The sequence below is a fragment of the Podarcis raffonei genome, chromosome 18 (genome assembly GCF_027172205.1).
Source record: "Podarcis raffonei isolate rPodRaf1 chromosome 18, rPodRaf1.pri, whole genome shotgun sequence".
NCBI classification, from domain to species: domain Eukaryota; kingdom Metazoa; phylum Chordata; class Lepidosauria; order Squamata; family Lacertidae; genus Podarcis; species Podarcis raffonei.
The window spans coordinates 3,352,936-3,367,093 of NC_070619.1; the positions used below are offsets into that span (position 1 = coordinate 3,352,936).

Here is a 14,158-nt window from a genome sequence, read left to right on the forward strand (position 1 = left end):
GAGGAAGACACCTGCCTGACCCACCTCTGTCTCTTGTCCCCTCTCCCCTACCTCCAAATCTGGGCTGCTCTCTGCCACAGACTCCCCCCACTCACAAAGTCCTGTTACCCTTTCAGCTTCCAACACTCCCTTCCTCCCAGTCTTCTCCTTCCACCCCTCCCTGGGCTCTGAGCCTTAGAATCATAGAATCATAGAGTTGGAAGAGACCACAAGGGCCATCGAGTCCAACCCCCTGCCAAGCAGGAAACACCATCAGAGCACTCCTGACATATGGTTGTCAAGCCTCTGCTTAAAGACCTCCAAGGAAGGAGACTCCACCACACTCCTTGGCAGCAAATTCCACTGTCAAACAGCTCTTACTGTCAGGAAGTTCTTCCTAATGTTTAGGTGGAATCTTCTTTCCTGCAGTTTGGATCCATTGCTCCGTGTCCGCTTCTCTGGAGCAGCAGAAAACAACCTTTCTCCCTCCTCTATGTGACACCCTTTTATATATTTGAACATGGCTATCATATCACCCCTTAACCTCCTCTTCTCCAGGCTAAACATGCCCAGCTCCCTTAGCCGTTCCTCATAAGGCATCGTTTCCAGGCCTTTGACCATTTTGGTTGCCCTCCTCTGGACACGTTCCAGTTTGTCAGTGTCCTTCTTGAACTGTGGTGCCCAGAACTGGACACAGTACTCCAGGTGAGGTCTGACCAGAGCAGAATACAGTGGCACTATTACTTCCCTTGATCTAGATGCTATACTCCTATTGATGCAGCCCAGAATTGCATTGGCTTTTTTAGCTGCCGCGTCACACTGTTGGCTCATGTCAAGTTTGTGGTCAACCAAGACTCCTAGATCCTTTTCACATGTAGTGCTCTCAAGCCAGGTGTCACCCATCTTGTATTTGTGCCTCTCATTTTTTTTGCCCAAGTGCAATACTTTACATTTTCCCCTTCTTCCCTTGGGGGTCCCCCAGCTAGTTCCTCCCGCCGTTCCTCTGCGTCCAACCTGCCTGTGACATGGCTCCAGATCGAGAGGTCTGGAGGGTTACATGTGTCCCTTGAAGCTGAGATTCCTCACTCCTGATCTAGCGAGACAAAGCAGCCTTAGGTCCATTCATTGCCACGTGTTTACTCTGAGCAGGACTGAGTTGCACGTTGTTGTTTTTCCATTCGCCACCCGCCAGTTTGAGGCTGAAGCAGAGGAAAAGGAACTTGCCTCCTGCTTCTCCCAGCTCAACTCCTCCCTCTTGCTGAGGACAGGAAACATGTCCAGGCTGTTTGGAGTTTTGAAACAGGAAAGGACGGCTGCCTGCCATTCCGGCTGGACCTGCAGAGAGCAGACGGTTTTTCTCTTGCCATCCTCCAGTTTAGCCAGAGGGCAGGAGAAGCTGGAATGGACAAGGTGAGTGCAGAAGGTTTTGTTTTATACCTGAAGGAGCGTCTCCACCCCCATTGTTCTACACTGAGGTCCAGCGCCAAGGGCTTCTGGCGGTTCCCTCACTGCAAGAAGTGAGGTTACAGGGAACCAGGCAGAGGGCCTTCTTGGTGGTGGCGCCCACCCTGTGGAACGCATTCCCAACAGATGTCAAAGAGAACAATACTACCAGACTTTTAGAAGACATCTGAAGGCAGCCCTGTTTAGGGAAGCTTTTAATGTTTGATGTATTATGGTATTTTAATATTTTGCTGGAGGCTGCCCAGAGTGGCTGGGGAAGCCCAGCCAGATGGGCAGGGTACAAATAAATTATTATTATTATTATTATTATTATTATTATTATTATTATTATTATTATTATTATTACAGTGGTACCTCAGGTTACATACGCTTCAGGTTACAGACTCCACTAACCTTGAGTTAAGAACTTTGCTTCAGGAGGAGAACAGAAATCGTGCTCCGGCGGCACAGCGGCAGCAGGAGGCCCCATTAGCTAAAGTGGTACTTCAGGTTAAGATCAGTTTCAGGTTAAGAACGGACCTCCGGAATGAATTAAGTTCTTAACCCGAGGTACCACTGTATGATTATTGTTTTTTGGGGTGTTTGGGGGTCCTGAGTCTTCTCAGCCCCTTCATCCTGCCACTACCACTCCACAACTTCCTCTGTCGCTTCCCTTCCTGTCCAAGCAAGGAAAAGTGCAGGAACAATCCCAACTACTTGCGAGTAGACCCGCCGAAACAAACAGGGACCTTGGATTTTTTTTTTGCCATGTCTGCTCATTGCAACAGTCTGTCTCAGACCCTCCATTGGTCCTTATTTTCCAGGGATAATCCCACATCTACAGAAGCCGTCCCGGTTTCTGATTTGGTTCTGGAATGTCCCGCTTTCCCCTAAAAGGTAAAGGTAAAGGGACCCCTGACCGTTAGGTCCAGTCGCGAACGACTCTGGGGTTGCGGCACTCATCTCACTTTACTGGCCGAGGGAGCCAGCGTACAGCTTCCGGGTCATGTGGCCAGCAGGACTAAGCCGCTTCTGGCGAACCAGAGCAGCGCACGGAAACACCGTTTACCTTCCCGCCGGAGCGGTACCTATTTATCTACTTGCACTTTGACGTGCTTTCGAACTGCTAGGTTGGCAGGAGCAGGGACCGAGCAACGGGAGCTCACCCCGTCATGGGGATTCGAACCGCCGACCTTCTGATCGGCAAGCCCTATGCTCTGTGGTTTAACCCACAGTGCCACCCGCATCCCCCGGTTTTCCTTAGGACGTCCCTATTTTCATCAAAGAAATGTTGGAGGGTATGGAATTATGCAACCGCCGAGCCAATGAGATAAGTCATTAGACAAGCTTTAGAAGACATCTGAAGGCAGCCCTGTATAGGGAAGTTTTTCAATGTTTAATGTTTTGTTTTATATATATAGGGAGCCTCCCAGAGCAGCTGGGGAAACCCAGTCAGAGGGGCAGGGTTTAAATAATAAAATTATTATTATTATTGAATAGGATGTTCCTATTTTCCTCGGAGAAATGTAGGAGCGTCTGTCCTTGCTGGACCCCACCTGCTCAGGCAACTGACGACAATCCATCCCCTTTTCTATCTTTTTAATGGACTTAAATGGGAAGCATTTGAAGGCAGGAAGCCTTGGCCAGCAGGATGCAAGGCTCCCTTTCCTGTTTTCCACGGGAACAATGGACTTGCTTGTCCCTACTAAATCTCTCTCGCGCATGAAAGCTCCTTAGCTCACCACAAAAGATCGCTGTTTCTGACTAAGGTCTGCAGTTGACCTGACGCCGGCTTGGGAAGGGTCAGTCCGTTGTGCTGCTCTTCCTGTTCCGGACCACAAACTCACCACTGCCCCATAAAAAGCATTATTCAGAATAGCGGTTTGCACTACACACCAAGGGAGGTAACAGCACGACAAAATGTGACACCGTAACCATGAATTGCACACGGGTTTAAAATCCAGTTAAAACCATGTGGCTTCATTCATTTGACAAAGCGGACAAACTTGATCCAGGGAAACCAGCTTTCGATACGGTACAATGCGATAATCGTTATTGTCATTGTCCCATACAGAACAATGACATTGAAAAATTCTACATCAGACATTCAAAAACCAACAAGCCTGCTATCCCAGCTATCCCAGCCTGGTTAGCCCCCTAAAAAATTCTGATATCCAATAATTAAATACAATATACTCCCATAGAGACTACCTTAAAAAAAAGTAAAGGGACCCCTGACCATTAGGTCTAGTTGTGGCCAACTCCGGGGTTGCGGCACTCATCTCGCTTTATTGGCCGAGGGAGCCGGCATACATCTTCCGGATCATGTGGCCAGCAGGACTAAGCTGCTTCTGGCGAACCAGAGCAGCGCACGGAAACGCCGTTTACCTTCCCGCTGGAGTGGTACCTATTTATCTACTTGCACTTTGACGTGCTTTTGAATCTGCTGGCTGGACAAACATTCCTCCCCATGTGTAAATATGTTCACTCTAGGAATGTTGTACTTGACTGCTCTTGTTTTTCACACCCCGCATCTTTGATCGTCCTTGAATCTTCCTTCCAAATTTGCCATCCTCTCCTACCACACTGGAGTGGTGCGCTGCAGCCTTTGAGAACCACTCTAACCACTGCACCACGCTGCCTTGTCAGGTCTCTTCTTAAGCTCTTGTAATAATAGACTTACAAGGTAAGGATCTCCCCCACTATATGAACTGGCCTTTCTGGATAAGCGTGGGCTGCACCTGTTGAATTGCAGCCCGACACTGCCCCCATCCCGCAACAGCGCTGACAATATCCTTTCTGATTTTGCTTGCGTCCCTGCCTTCTGGGAGCCAGGGGGACGAGGACCCTGCAAGCGAGAGGTTTGGGGGTGATGCGCCCGACGAAGGAGCAATCCTCCGCTACGAAGAGCATATCACAGGGCTGTTGGTCACTATTGCCCATCTCCACGGCCGAATTGAGAGCCTGCAGCGGAGCAAGGCCAGGTAAGTTCTCCGGAAAAACAATCTCTCAAAGGACCTGTTGATGGCATTTTACCATTGTACTGTGGAGAGTGCACTAACTTACGGTCTCTGTGTGTGGTTTGGGAGCTGCACTGTCAGGGAAAAACAATGCTGTCCAAGGTTGTAACGACTGTGGAGAGAATAATTGGGTGCCTTTGGATCAAATCTACGCTTCCAGGTGCCTTAAGAAAGCTGCAGAGACAGCGCAGGATAGTGCACAGCCCGGAAATGATCTCTTTCAGCTTCTGCCTTCTGGAAGAAGGTACAGGGTTATAAAGACTAGGACTATCCGCCTGAGAAACAGTTTCTATCCAAAGGCGATTTTGGTTTTAAACGCATTGTAAGGTAGTCTCCGGGACACGGGTGGCGCTGTGGGTTAAACCACAGAGCCTAGGACTTGCTGATCAGAAGGTCGGCGGTTCGAATCCCCGCAACGGGGTGAGCTCCCGTTCCTTGGTCCCAGCTCCTGCCAACCTAGCAGTTCGAAAGCACATCAAAGTGCAAGTAGATAAATAGGTACTGCTCCAGCGGGAAGGTAAATGGTGTTTCCATGCGTTGCTCTGGTTAGCCAGAAGCGGCTTAGTCATGCTGGCCACATGACCCGGAAGCTGTCTGCGGACAAACGCCGGCTCCCTCGGCCTATAGAGCGAGATGAGCGCCGCAACCCCAGAGTCGGTCACGACTGGACTTAATGGTCAGGGGTCCCTTTACCTTTACCTTAAGGTAGTCTCCATGGGAGTATATTGTATTTAAAAATGGGGTATCAGAGTTTTTAGGGGGCTAACCAGGTTGGGATAGCTGGGATAGCAGGCTTGTTGGGTTTTGAATGTTTTATGTAGATTTTTCAATTTTGTTGTTCTGTATGGGACAATGAGGGACGCGGGTGGCGCTATGGGTTAAACTACAGAGCCTAGGACTTGCCGATCAGAAGGTCGGCGGTTCGAATCCCCGCGACAGGGTGAGCTCCCGTTGCTCAGTCCCAGCTCCTGCCAACCTAGCAGTTTGAAAGCACGTCAAAGTGCAAGTAGATAAATAGGTACCGCTCCGGCGGGAAGGTAAACAGTGTCTCCGTGCGCTGCTCTGCTTCGCCAGAAGCGGCTTAGTCCTGCTGGCCACATGACCCGGAAGCTGTACGCCGGCTCCCTCGGCCAATAAAGCGAGATGAGTGCCACAACCCCAGAGTCGGCCACGACTGGACCTAATGATCAGGGGTCCCTTTACCTTTACCTATGGGACAGTGACAATAAAGATTATCGTATTATCATAAATCGGGGTACAGGGGGGCAATAATTCTCTCTGGCACAAAAGCCCCCTGCCTTAAAAGGATTCTGCACTCCAGGCTATCCATGGCTACTAGTCATAATGGCTATGTTCAGAGGCAACAATGCTTCCGAATTTCAGTTGTTGGGAATCTGTGGAACTCCTTGCCCCATGAGGCAGTGATGGCCACTAACCTAGAATCACAGAATTGTAGAGTTGGAAGGGGCCTCACGTATCATCTAGTCCATGAAATGATGACATTAGACCATTTCTAGGAGGGGGGTTGTAAGAGAAAGAACAGAGGGATTTTATTTATTTTTTTGGCTGGATCTGGACTGAAACGTCCTTCCTTGCAGGGAGGACGACGACCTGTGTTCTGACCTGTGCTCTGAGTACACAGCAAGTCTCCCACGATGTTCTCTGCCGTTCCCAAATCCAGCCGCAGCCCTGCCTCCTCCGGCAGCCCATTCTGAAAGAGGTAAGGCTTTGCTGAGTCTGTGCAGGACTATGGTCTTTCCTTCAAAGACCAAAGCAGGTTCCTTGTCCTCCTTGTTCTTGAATGAAAAGCTGAACTCACCCTGGGGTTTAAGGAGGGAGCCGTCCCCCAGCCTAGAGATGGCAGGAGATTGCAGTCAAATGTGGAGATCTGAAGACCTATGGAATACAAACTTGGCTAAAGTGGAAACTGGAGCTTTTGGGACATTTGGACTTAAGAGAAGTAGGAAACAAGATTTTGGCTCCATTTTTAAATACGGAGGCCTGGCTGGAAGAAACATGGACCTTATTGGGACAGAGCTCCTTCGAGATTCGGAGTTTAATATAAAGGACTATCAAAAAAACCGGCAGAGAGGAATTGTGAGAGAATTGAGAGCCTCGGACGTGAGGTCGCCAGGCTGACTGCAGATGGACTGATGGACTTTTGTTGGGGTTCGAAACCGGGAAAGGGGGTGGTGGGGCTTTGGGAATCCAAAGGGTGTATAACTATATTCTGCTTTAATTAATTTGGTTTTGCCACTAACATAAAAATGGGGATTTCGGGGAAGGGAATTGGGGCCGACCTTAGAAAAAGACTTTTAAGAATAAGTATTGACGTATAAAGATTGAGGTTTATAAGTTAAAATTGGTTAATTAAATTGAGGGGGTGAACCTAGAAAAAGATTTTGAAGAATAAGTATTGATGTATAAAGATTGAGGTTTATAAGTTAAAATTGGTTAACTAAAATGAATTAGAGAAAATAAGGTAAAGTTTGGGGACAAGAACTTGCTGAGTTAAAAATTGGAACTGGAATACAAGAAGGGGAGGTGTGGGGAAGTCAAGGAAATTGGTCATTGACAGTAAGAAATGTAAGTTGTATGTGTGTTTAATTGTTTTTTTCTTTTTTCTTTATGTTTTGTTTTTATTTTTTTGAAAATTTCAAAAAATATCTTTAAAAAAAAAAGAGATTGCAGTCAAATGTAACTGTGCTCGAGTGCTAGTTAGTGCATGAAGGGGTTAAGACCAGAGAGGTCTGGATGTGGGTCCGAAAAGGAGATGGCATTGGTGCCAGGGTTATCTCCCTTGGCAGGGCTGGCATTCTAGGGCTAAGGAGCCACCACTGAGAATGTCCTGACCTTTTCTCCTTACATAATATACTCTAGCAACCTGCAAGCTGTTCCTGGACCAGATGCATCTTGGCCCCCCATTTTGGGGACATGCTCCCTTGGAAGCCATCTTTCTATGCATTTGGGGGGGGGTGTCCTTAACTGGAGCCTGGTCGTTGCTTTCCATTTTAAAGGTGCAATAACTTTTTTTAAAAAATCTAATGATGAGAGCTTTATGGAAGAATGGATGCCACAGGAGAACGCAAGGACCCTAATTGCTAAAAACTGGAAAAAAGAAACTGTGCCAACAAAAAAGGAATGGCAAGACAAATTGTTAGAGTATATTGAACTGGCTAGATTAACAGAGGCAATTAGAGATCACACTTGACAAGAGTTTCAAAAAGCATGGGGAAAGTTCAGAGAATACTTCACAAAACAGTGCCCTAAAATACATACCTGGACTTGTTTCGATTAATGTCTGCAGGAGACTTTGTGGATATTTAAGTTATAATTAGAAAAATCTTAATAATTATTCATAAAGGAAACAGTTTATAAGAAGTAAATAAGGAGGCCAGATACAGGATAAAGGAAGTCTTTTATTTGGTTGTTTGTATTGTTGTATGTTATGCTCATTGTATGTTATGTTCACGTTTAATGAGGGTGGATTTGCATAGCTGTCAACTTTTCCCTATTCTTGCGAGGAATCCTACTTGGAATAAGGGAATTTCCCTTAAAAAAAGGGAAATGTTGACAGCTATGGATTTATGTATTGGGGGGTAGGGGGACGCGGGTGGCGCTGTGGGTTAAACCACAGAGCCTAGGACTTGCCGATCAGAAGGTCGGCGGTTCAAATCCCTGCGACGGGGTGAGCTCCCGTTGCTCGGTCCCTGCTCCTGCTCCCTGCTCCTGCCAACCTAGCAGTTCGAAAGCACGTCAAAGTGCAAGTAGATAAATAGGTACCACTCCGGCGGGAAGGTAAACGGCGTTTCCGTGCGCTGCTCTGGTTCGCCAGAAGCGGCTTAGTCATGCTGGCCACATGACCCGGAAGCTGTACGCTGGCTCCCTCGGCCTGTAAACCCCAGAGTCGGTCACGACTGGACCTAATGGTCAGGGGTCCCTTTACCTTTACCTTAGGGGGTTTATGTTATGTTGCAAATAAAATTTCAATAAAAATTAAAATTTAAAAAAAGGAAGAATGGATGCCTTTTTTCGGACTACTTAAAGAAATATTAAAGGTAAAGGTAAAGGGACCCCTGACCGTTAGGTCCAGTCGTGGCCAACTCTGGGTTTGCGACGCTCATCTCGCTTTACTGGCTGAGGGAGCCGGCGTACAGCTCATGTGGGTCATGTGGCCAGCAGGACTAAGCCGCTTCTGGCGAACCAGAGCAGCACACGGAAACGCCGTTGACCTTCCCGACGGACAAATTCGTGAGCAGGATTTGAGCTTTGAGCAGCAGAAGCGATTAGATATAATATTGTGGTCATGATTTGATAGATGGAAGAAAGAAGGGGAAGAAACAACAGCTCAGTGGAAAACGGGGTGGGAATTCGATAAAAATAAGAAAATACAAAATTGCGTTCTGGCTGCATATGTTAAAAATGTTTAAACTTAGTAAAATATAATTGGAAAAAGAATACTTTTTATTATTTTTAAACACCCATTCCCTCCTCCCGTATCTTTTCCAGGCGACCTTTTCCTTGATGTCCACAAGGCCGTCACGTCCCTGGAGAACACCGTCTTTGCCCACCGGAGCCGCCTCCCCAGCGCCAAGGCAGAGCTGGAAGGATGCCTGGAGCCTGCAGAGGTTGGCAAAGCCACATTCCTCCTCCTCCTGGGGCAGGGGCTGTTTGCCAGCCTGAGGGGTCCACATTCCCTTTCAGGGGAGGGGTGGGAGGGCATCACCAAAGGCCAGCACCCATTTGGTGTCCCCGAGGGGGTTGAAAGGTTATTGGAAGTTCTCTCTAGTAAGTACCATAATAATTATGGTTATTTGTCAGCAGTTTGCAGAAATCAATTATCTCCAAGTGTGGCAGCCTTGAGTTTACAGGACCAAAGTCAGTGCCATCCAGTTTTGCAGACTCTCTGCAGCCGCCACCTGGGCTTGCTCATCAACAGTTCTGATACCCTCAGTTCAGATATAAACACATCAAAGCGGCTACCAAATGCTTTTCTAAACCAGCTGTTTTTTAAGTAGTAGCCTTTCTGGGTTGTTGTGGTTGTTGAGTCGTTTAGTCGTGTCCGCCTCTTCGTGACCCCCTGGACCAGAGCACGCCAGGCACTCCTGTCTTCACTGCCTCCCGCAGTTTGGTCAAACTCATGTTGGGAGCTTCAAGAACACTGTCCCACCATCTCCTCGGTCGTCCCCTTCTCCTTGTGCCCTCCATCTTTCCCAGCATCAGGGTCTTTTCCAGGGAGTCTTCTCTTCTCATGAGGTGGCCAATGTCTTGGAGCCTCAGCTTCAGGATCTGTCCTTCCAGTGAGCACTCAGGGCTGATTTCCTTCAGAATGGATGCGTTTGATCTTCTTGCAGTCCATGGGACTCTCAAGAGTCTCCTCCAGCACCATAATTCAAAAGCATCAATTCTTCGGCGATCAGCCTTCTTTGTGGTCCAGCTTTCACTTCCATACATCACTACTGGGAAAACCATAGCTTTTACTATACGGACCTTTGTTGGCAAGGTGATGTCTCTGCTTTTTAAGATGCTGTCCAGGTTTGCTATCACCTTTCTCCCAAGGAGCAGGCGTCTTTTAATTTCGTGGCTGCTGTCACCATCTGCAGTGATCATGGAACCCAAGAAAGTAAAATCTCTCACTTTATCAAATATAACTGGGAATCCAAATTTCAAGAAATGGAACATTAAAGGCTTACCTCCCCCTGGGGCTGTATAATTAATCCACATGTTGATTCAGCAAGCTGGTCAGACTTAGCAAAGTTACCTTCACTTCTCAATGGCTGCTTGGAGACTTTAAACTACATCACTCCACTCCACCATAAATCTCAGGCTAACATCCAAGGTTCTTTGGCGTCTCTAGGCAGAAGAATAGCCTTTGCTGGGTTTCAGGGGCGGTGGCCAAAGGCAGGGGACTATCTCGGGTGTCGACAGTTGCCGTCCAGCCGTTTTGGGTGGCTTCAGCGGGATTTCAAAGGACTTTAGAAGAGCCTCAAAGGAAGGGAGGATGCTTAAAATGCCGTCCGGCAACTCCCGGAGTCCTTATCTGGCAGGGATATAAGCTTGTTTTCCGGGAGTATATCTTCCTCCCTTAATATTTTTTAAAACTCCTATTCACTCTGCTGAGGCTCACAGGAGACTTGCTTCAGGCACCATCTTCTAACCCGTGAGAGTCGAAGTCAACATTCTTCTTGAATTGTGGTGCCCAGAACTGGACACCGTATTCCAGGTGTGGTCTGACCGAGGCAGAACAGAGTGGGTCTATGACTTCCCTTGATCTGGACACTAGACTTCTGTTGATGCGACCAAGAATAGCGTTAGCCATTTTTGCTGCTGCATCACACTGTGAGCTCATGTTAAGCTTGTGGTCCCCCAAGCAGGGGTGGAGGAAGGGGGGTGCGGGGGGTATGGTCCGCCCCGGGTGTCACTACTGAGGGGGGTGACAAAATGTCGGGTGGCACTCACCGTGGGGCCTGCAGCTTGCCCAAGCCACGCGTCTCTCCTGGGTGAGATTTGGTGGCTTGGGTGTGCACAGGCTCCACGTTGCCCAAAGGGTCCGCCTGCTGCCTCCCCCCCTCCCAGCTGTAGGGCAGCTGAGTGAGAGGAGGCAGGCAGATTCTGGAGGCCCCACGGTGCACCCTGCCCTCGCTCCAACCCTATGGGTGGCTTGCTCCGCCTCTGGGCGCACCACCCCAGGCGGCCGAGCAGTTTCCTCCACCGCTGCCACCAAGACACCTAGATCCTTTTCACATACCTCTCCTGGTATGCCCCGCGGAGGACCTTAAGGTCCACAAATGACAACATTCTGGAGGTCCCAAGTCACAAGGTGGTTAGATTGGTTTCAACTAGGGCCAGGGCCTTTTCAGTACTGGCCCCGACTTGGTGGAACGCTCTGTCACAAGAGACCAGGATCCTGCAGGACCCTTGCAGGGCCTGCAAGACAGAGCTGTTCCGCCTGGCCTTTGGTTTGGACTCAGTCTGACCTTTATGTTTCCCACCTCTTATGGATTTGACTTTTAAAATGATGCTGCATTTTAAATTGCATTTTAACCTGTATTTTAATTTCTTTTTCTTTTTCTTTCCCCCCCCTTATTATGTTTTACTGAAATTTTATTGATGCTAGCCTCCCTGAGCCGGGGAGGGCGGGGTATAAATAAAATTTATTATTATTATTATTATTATTATTATTATTATTATTATTATTATTTACTACTAGTAAGCCAGCTGCAATTTGTGAGGCTGGTTCTTCCTGCCTCAGGGTCTGGAAACCAAGCCTGATGAGGAACGGTTGAGGGAACTGGGGATGTTTAGCTTGGAAAAGAGATATTTCAGATATCTCGAGGGCTGCCAAATGGAGGCAGGAAGAAGCTTGTTTTCTCCTGCTCCGGAGGTTGGGACTCGAACCCATGTCTTCCAGTGACAAAGAAAGGAGATTCCAACCAAACACGTGGAAGAATTTTCTGACAGTAAGAGCTTTTCTACCATGGAAAGGAGGCGGTGGGTTCTTGTTCCTTAGAGGTTTTTAAACAGAAGTTGGATGGTCATCTGTTAGGGATACTTTAGCTGAGATTCCAGCATTGCAGGGGGTTGGACTGGATGACCCTTGGGGTTCCCTTCTCGCTCTACAGTTCTATGCTGTATTCTACGTTTCTGAGCACAATTCAAAGTGTTGGTGTTGACCTTTAAAGCCCTAAATTGCCTCGGTCCAGTAGACCTGAAGGAGCGTCTCCACCCCCATCGTTCTGCCCGGACGCTGAGGTCCAGCTCCAAGGGCCTTCTGGCGGTTCCCTCACTGCGAGAAGCCAAGTTACAGGGAACCAGGCAGAGGGCCTTCTTGGTGGTGGCACCGCCCTGTGGAACGCCCTCCCACCAGATGTCAAAGAGAAGAACAACTGCCTGACATTTACACCAGGGAAGTTTTAATTTTGATGTATTTTTAATTTTTGTTGGAAACCGCCCAGAGTGGCTGGGGGAACCCAGCCAGATGGGCGGGGTACAAATAAATTATTATTATTATTATTATTATTATTATTATTATTATGCATTCTAATTTCCCAGGGCCTGGAAGAAAGCCTGAGGAGATTCCAAGGAGGCGAGAAAGATCCCTGGCCCCAGCCGGACCCGGAAGCCCAGATGTCTGGAGCAGGGTTCCTGGCAGATGGGATGAGCATCTACGAGAGAGAAATCGCCTTGTACAAAGAGAGGAACGCTGTGCTCCGTGAAGAGTTGGAAGGCAGGGACGGCGAAATCGACAGATCAAAAGCTGCCCTCTGCTCTTACCAGGAAGAGAGGGATAAGCTACACAGGAAGGTGCGCTCCAGCTTTGAGTTCGTTCCTCCGCATTCCCACATCCGTTCAAGAATACTCTTTTATTTTTATATAACAAATTAATTTCGACTTCACCACCTATTTCCCTTGACGTTTTGACTTCCCACCCTTGAAGTTAATCTGTTAAAATCTGTGGAGCTCCCTCCCGTTCAGATGTCCAGGAGATTAAGAACTACACAACTTTTAGAAGACATCTGAAGGCAGCCCCATATAGGGAAGTTTTTAATGTTTGATGCTTTATTATGTTTTCATATGTGCTGGAAGCCGCCCAGAGTAACTGGGGAAAGCCAGCCAGATAGATGGGGTTTTATTATTATTATTATTAATAATAATAAGAAGAAGAACAACTCCCATGCTGTTTTTATTCCCACCCTTTTCAAATTCTATTATATAGCATGCTTTTTACCTATTACCTATTAAAGCGAGATGAGCACTGCAACCCGAGAGTTGGTGATGATTGCACCTAATGGTCAGGGGTCCCTTTACCTGTTTACCTATTACATATTTCCTCTATTACAATTATTTTCATCCTTTCCCATCCGCTGCCCCCCCTTCAATAAATTCATCACATTGATCTCTTACTCTCACACTGTCTGTCAATTTTAAGAGCCATTCTTCCTGGGCTGAGAATAATTATTATTATTGTTGTTGTTGTTGTTGTTATTATTATTATTATTATTATTATTATTATTAATTACTTTACCCTGCCCAGTATTCTTCCTTCTTTTCATTTCTGCGCTGTTGCTGCGTAGGCAAATAATTTAGTCATCCTTTTTGGGACATTCATCCCTTTTACACCTCGGAGAAAAGCTTCAGGTTTTTTGGGGTTACCAATCTTAACATTTTCTTCAACTCATTATGTATCCTTTCCCAAACCCCCTTCTATTCCGTTCTGTTTTTTTTAAAGTTCTCGCAAAAACTGTACCATCAAGTTAACCACCTCCCTGCCTCTTTAGCCTCCCCAAATGCCTCGCGATGCCGCAGAGCAATGCGAGGTGTTGGGGCGACTCAGGTAGCGCAGCGATGCGCATGGCGAGTGTTTGTCTCGTGTTTCCCTCCAGGTCAAAGATCTCCAAGGGGCCCTCTCCGAGATGGAAGCACTTCCCTACGGAGCCACCAGCCCGGTCAGGGAGAAAGAGTCCTTGGGATTGCAGGTGAGTGTTTTGGCATCTCAGGTTGTGAATGTGATCTGTGCGGGAGGCACGTTCGCAACCCGCAGCGTTCACAAACCACAGTGCCATGCCTGCGCACGCGCGGGACGCGATTCGGTGCTTCTGCGCATGCGCAAAGCATGATTTATCGCTTCTGCACATGTGCAAGCGCCGAACCCGGAAGTAACCCATTCAGGTACTTCCGGGTTTGGCGCGGTGCGCAACCCGAAATCGTGCAACCTG

General features: G+C 47.8%; 1 protein-coding gene across 1 annotated transcript in view; it reads left to right on the forward strand.

Annotated features, from left to right (window-relative positions):
• Positions 1-1,146: 1,146 nt before the first annotated feature.
• Positions 1,147-14,158, forward strand: part of USHBP1 (USH1 protein network component harmonin binding protein 1) — a 31,257-nt gene continuing 18,245 nt past the window's right edge. The window contains exons 1-6 of the mRNA XM_053372480.1: positions 1,147-1,389; positions 4,258-4,406; positions 6,041-6,162; positions 8,952-9,070; positions 12,495-12,746; positions 13,826-13,918. Of these exons, the coding sequence (XP_053228455.1) occupies positions 1,381-1,389; positions 4,258-4,406; positions 6,041-6,162; positions 8,952-9,070; positions 12,495-12,746; positions 13,826-13,918 (744 nt within the window). The 5' untranslated portion in view covers positions 1,147-1,380. The remainder of the gene's footprint in view (positions 1,390-4,257; positions 4,407-6,040; positions 6,163-8,951; positions 9,071-12,494; positions 12,747-13,825; positions 13,919-14,158) is intronic.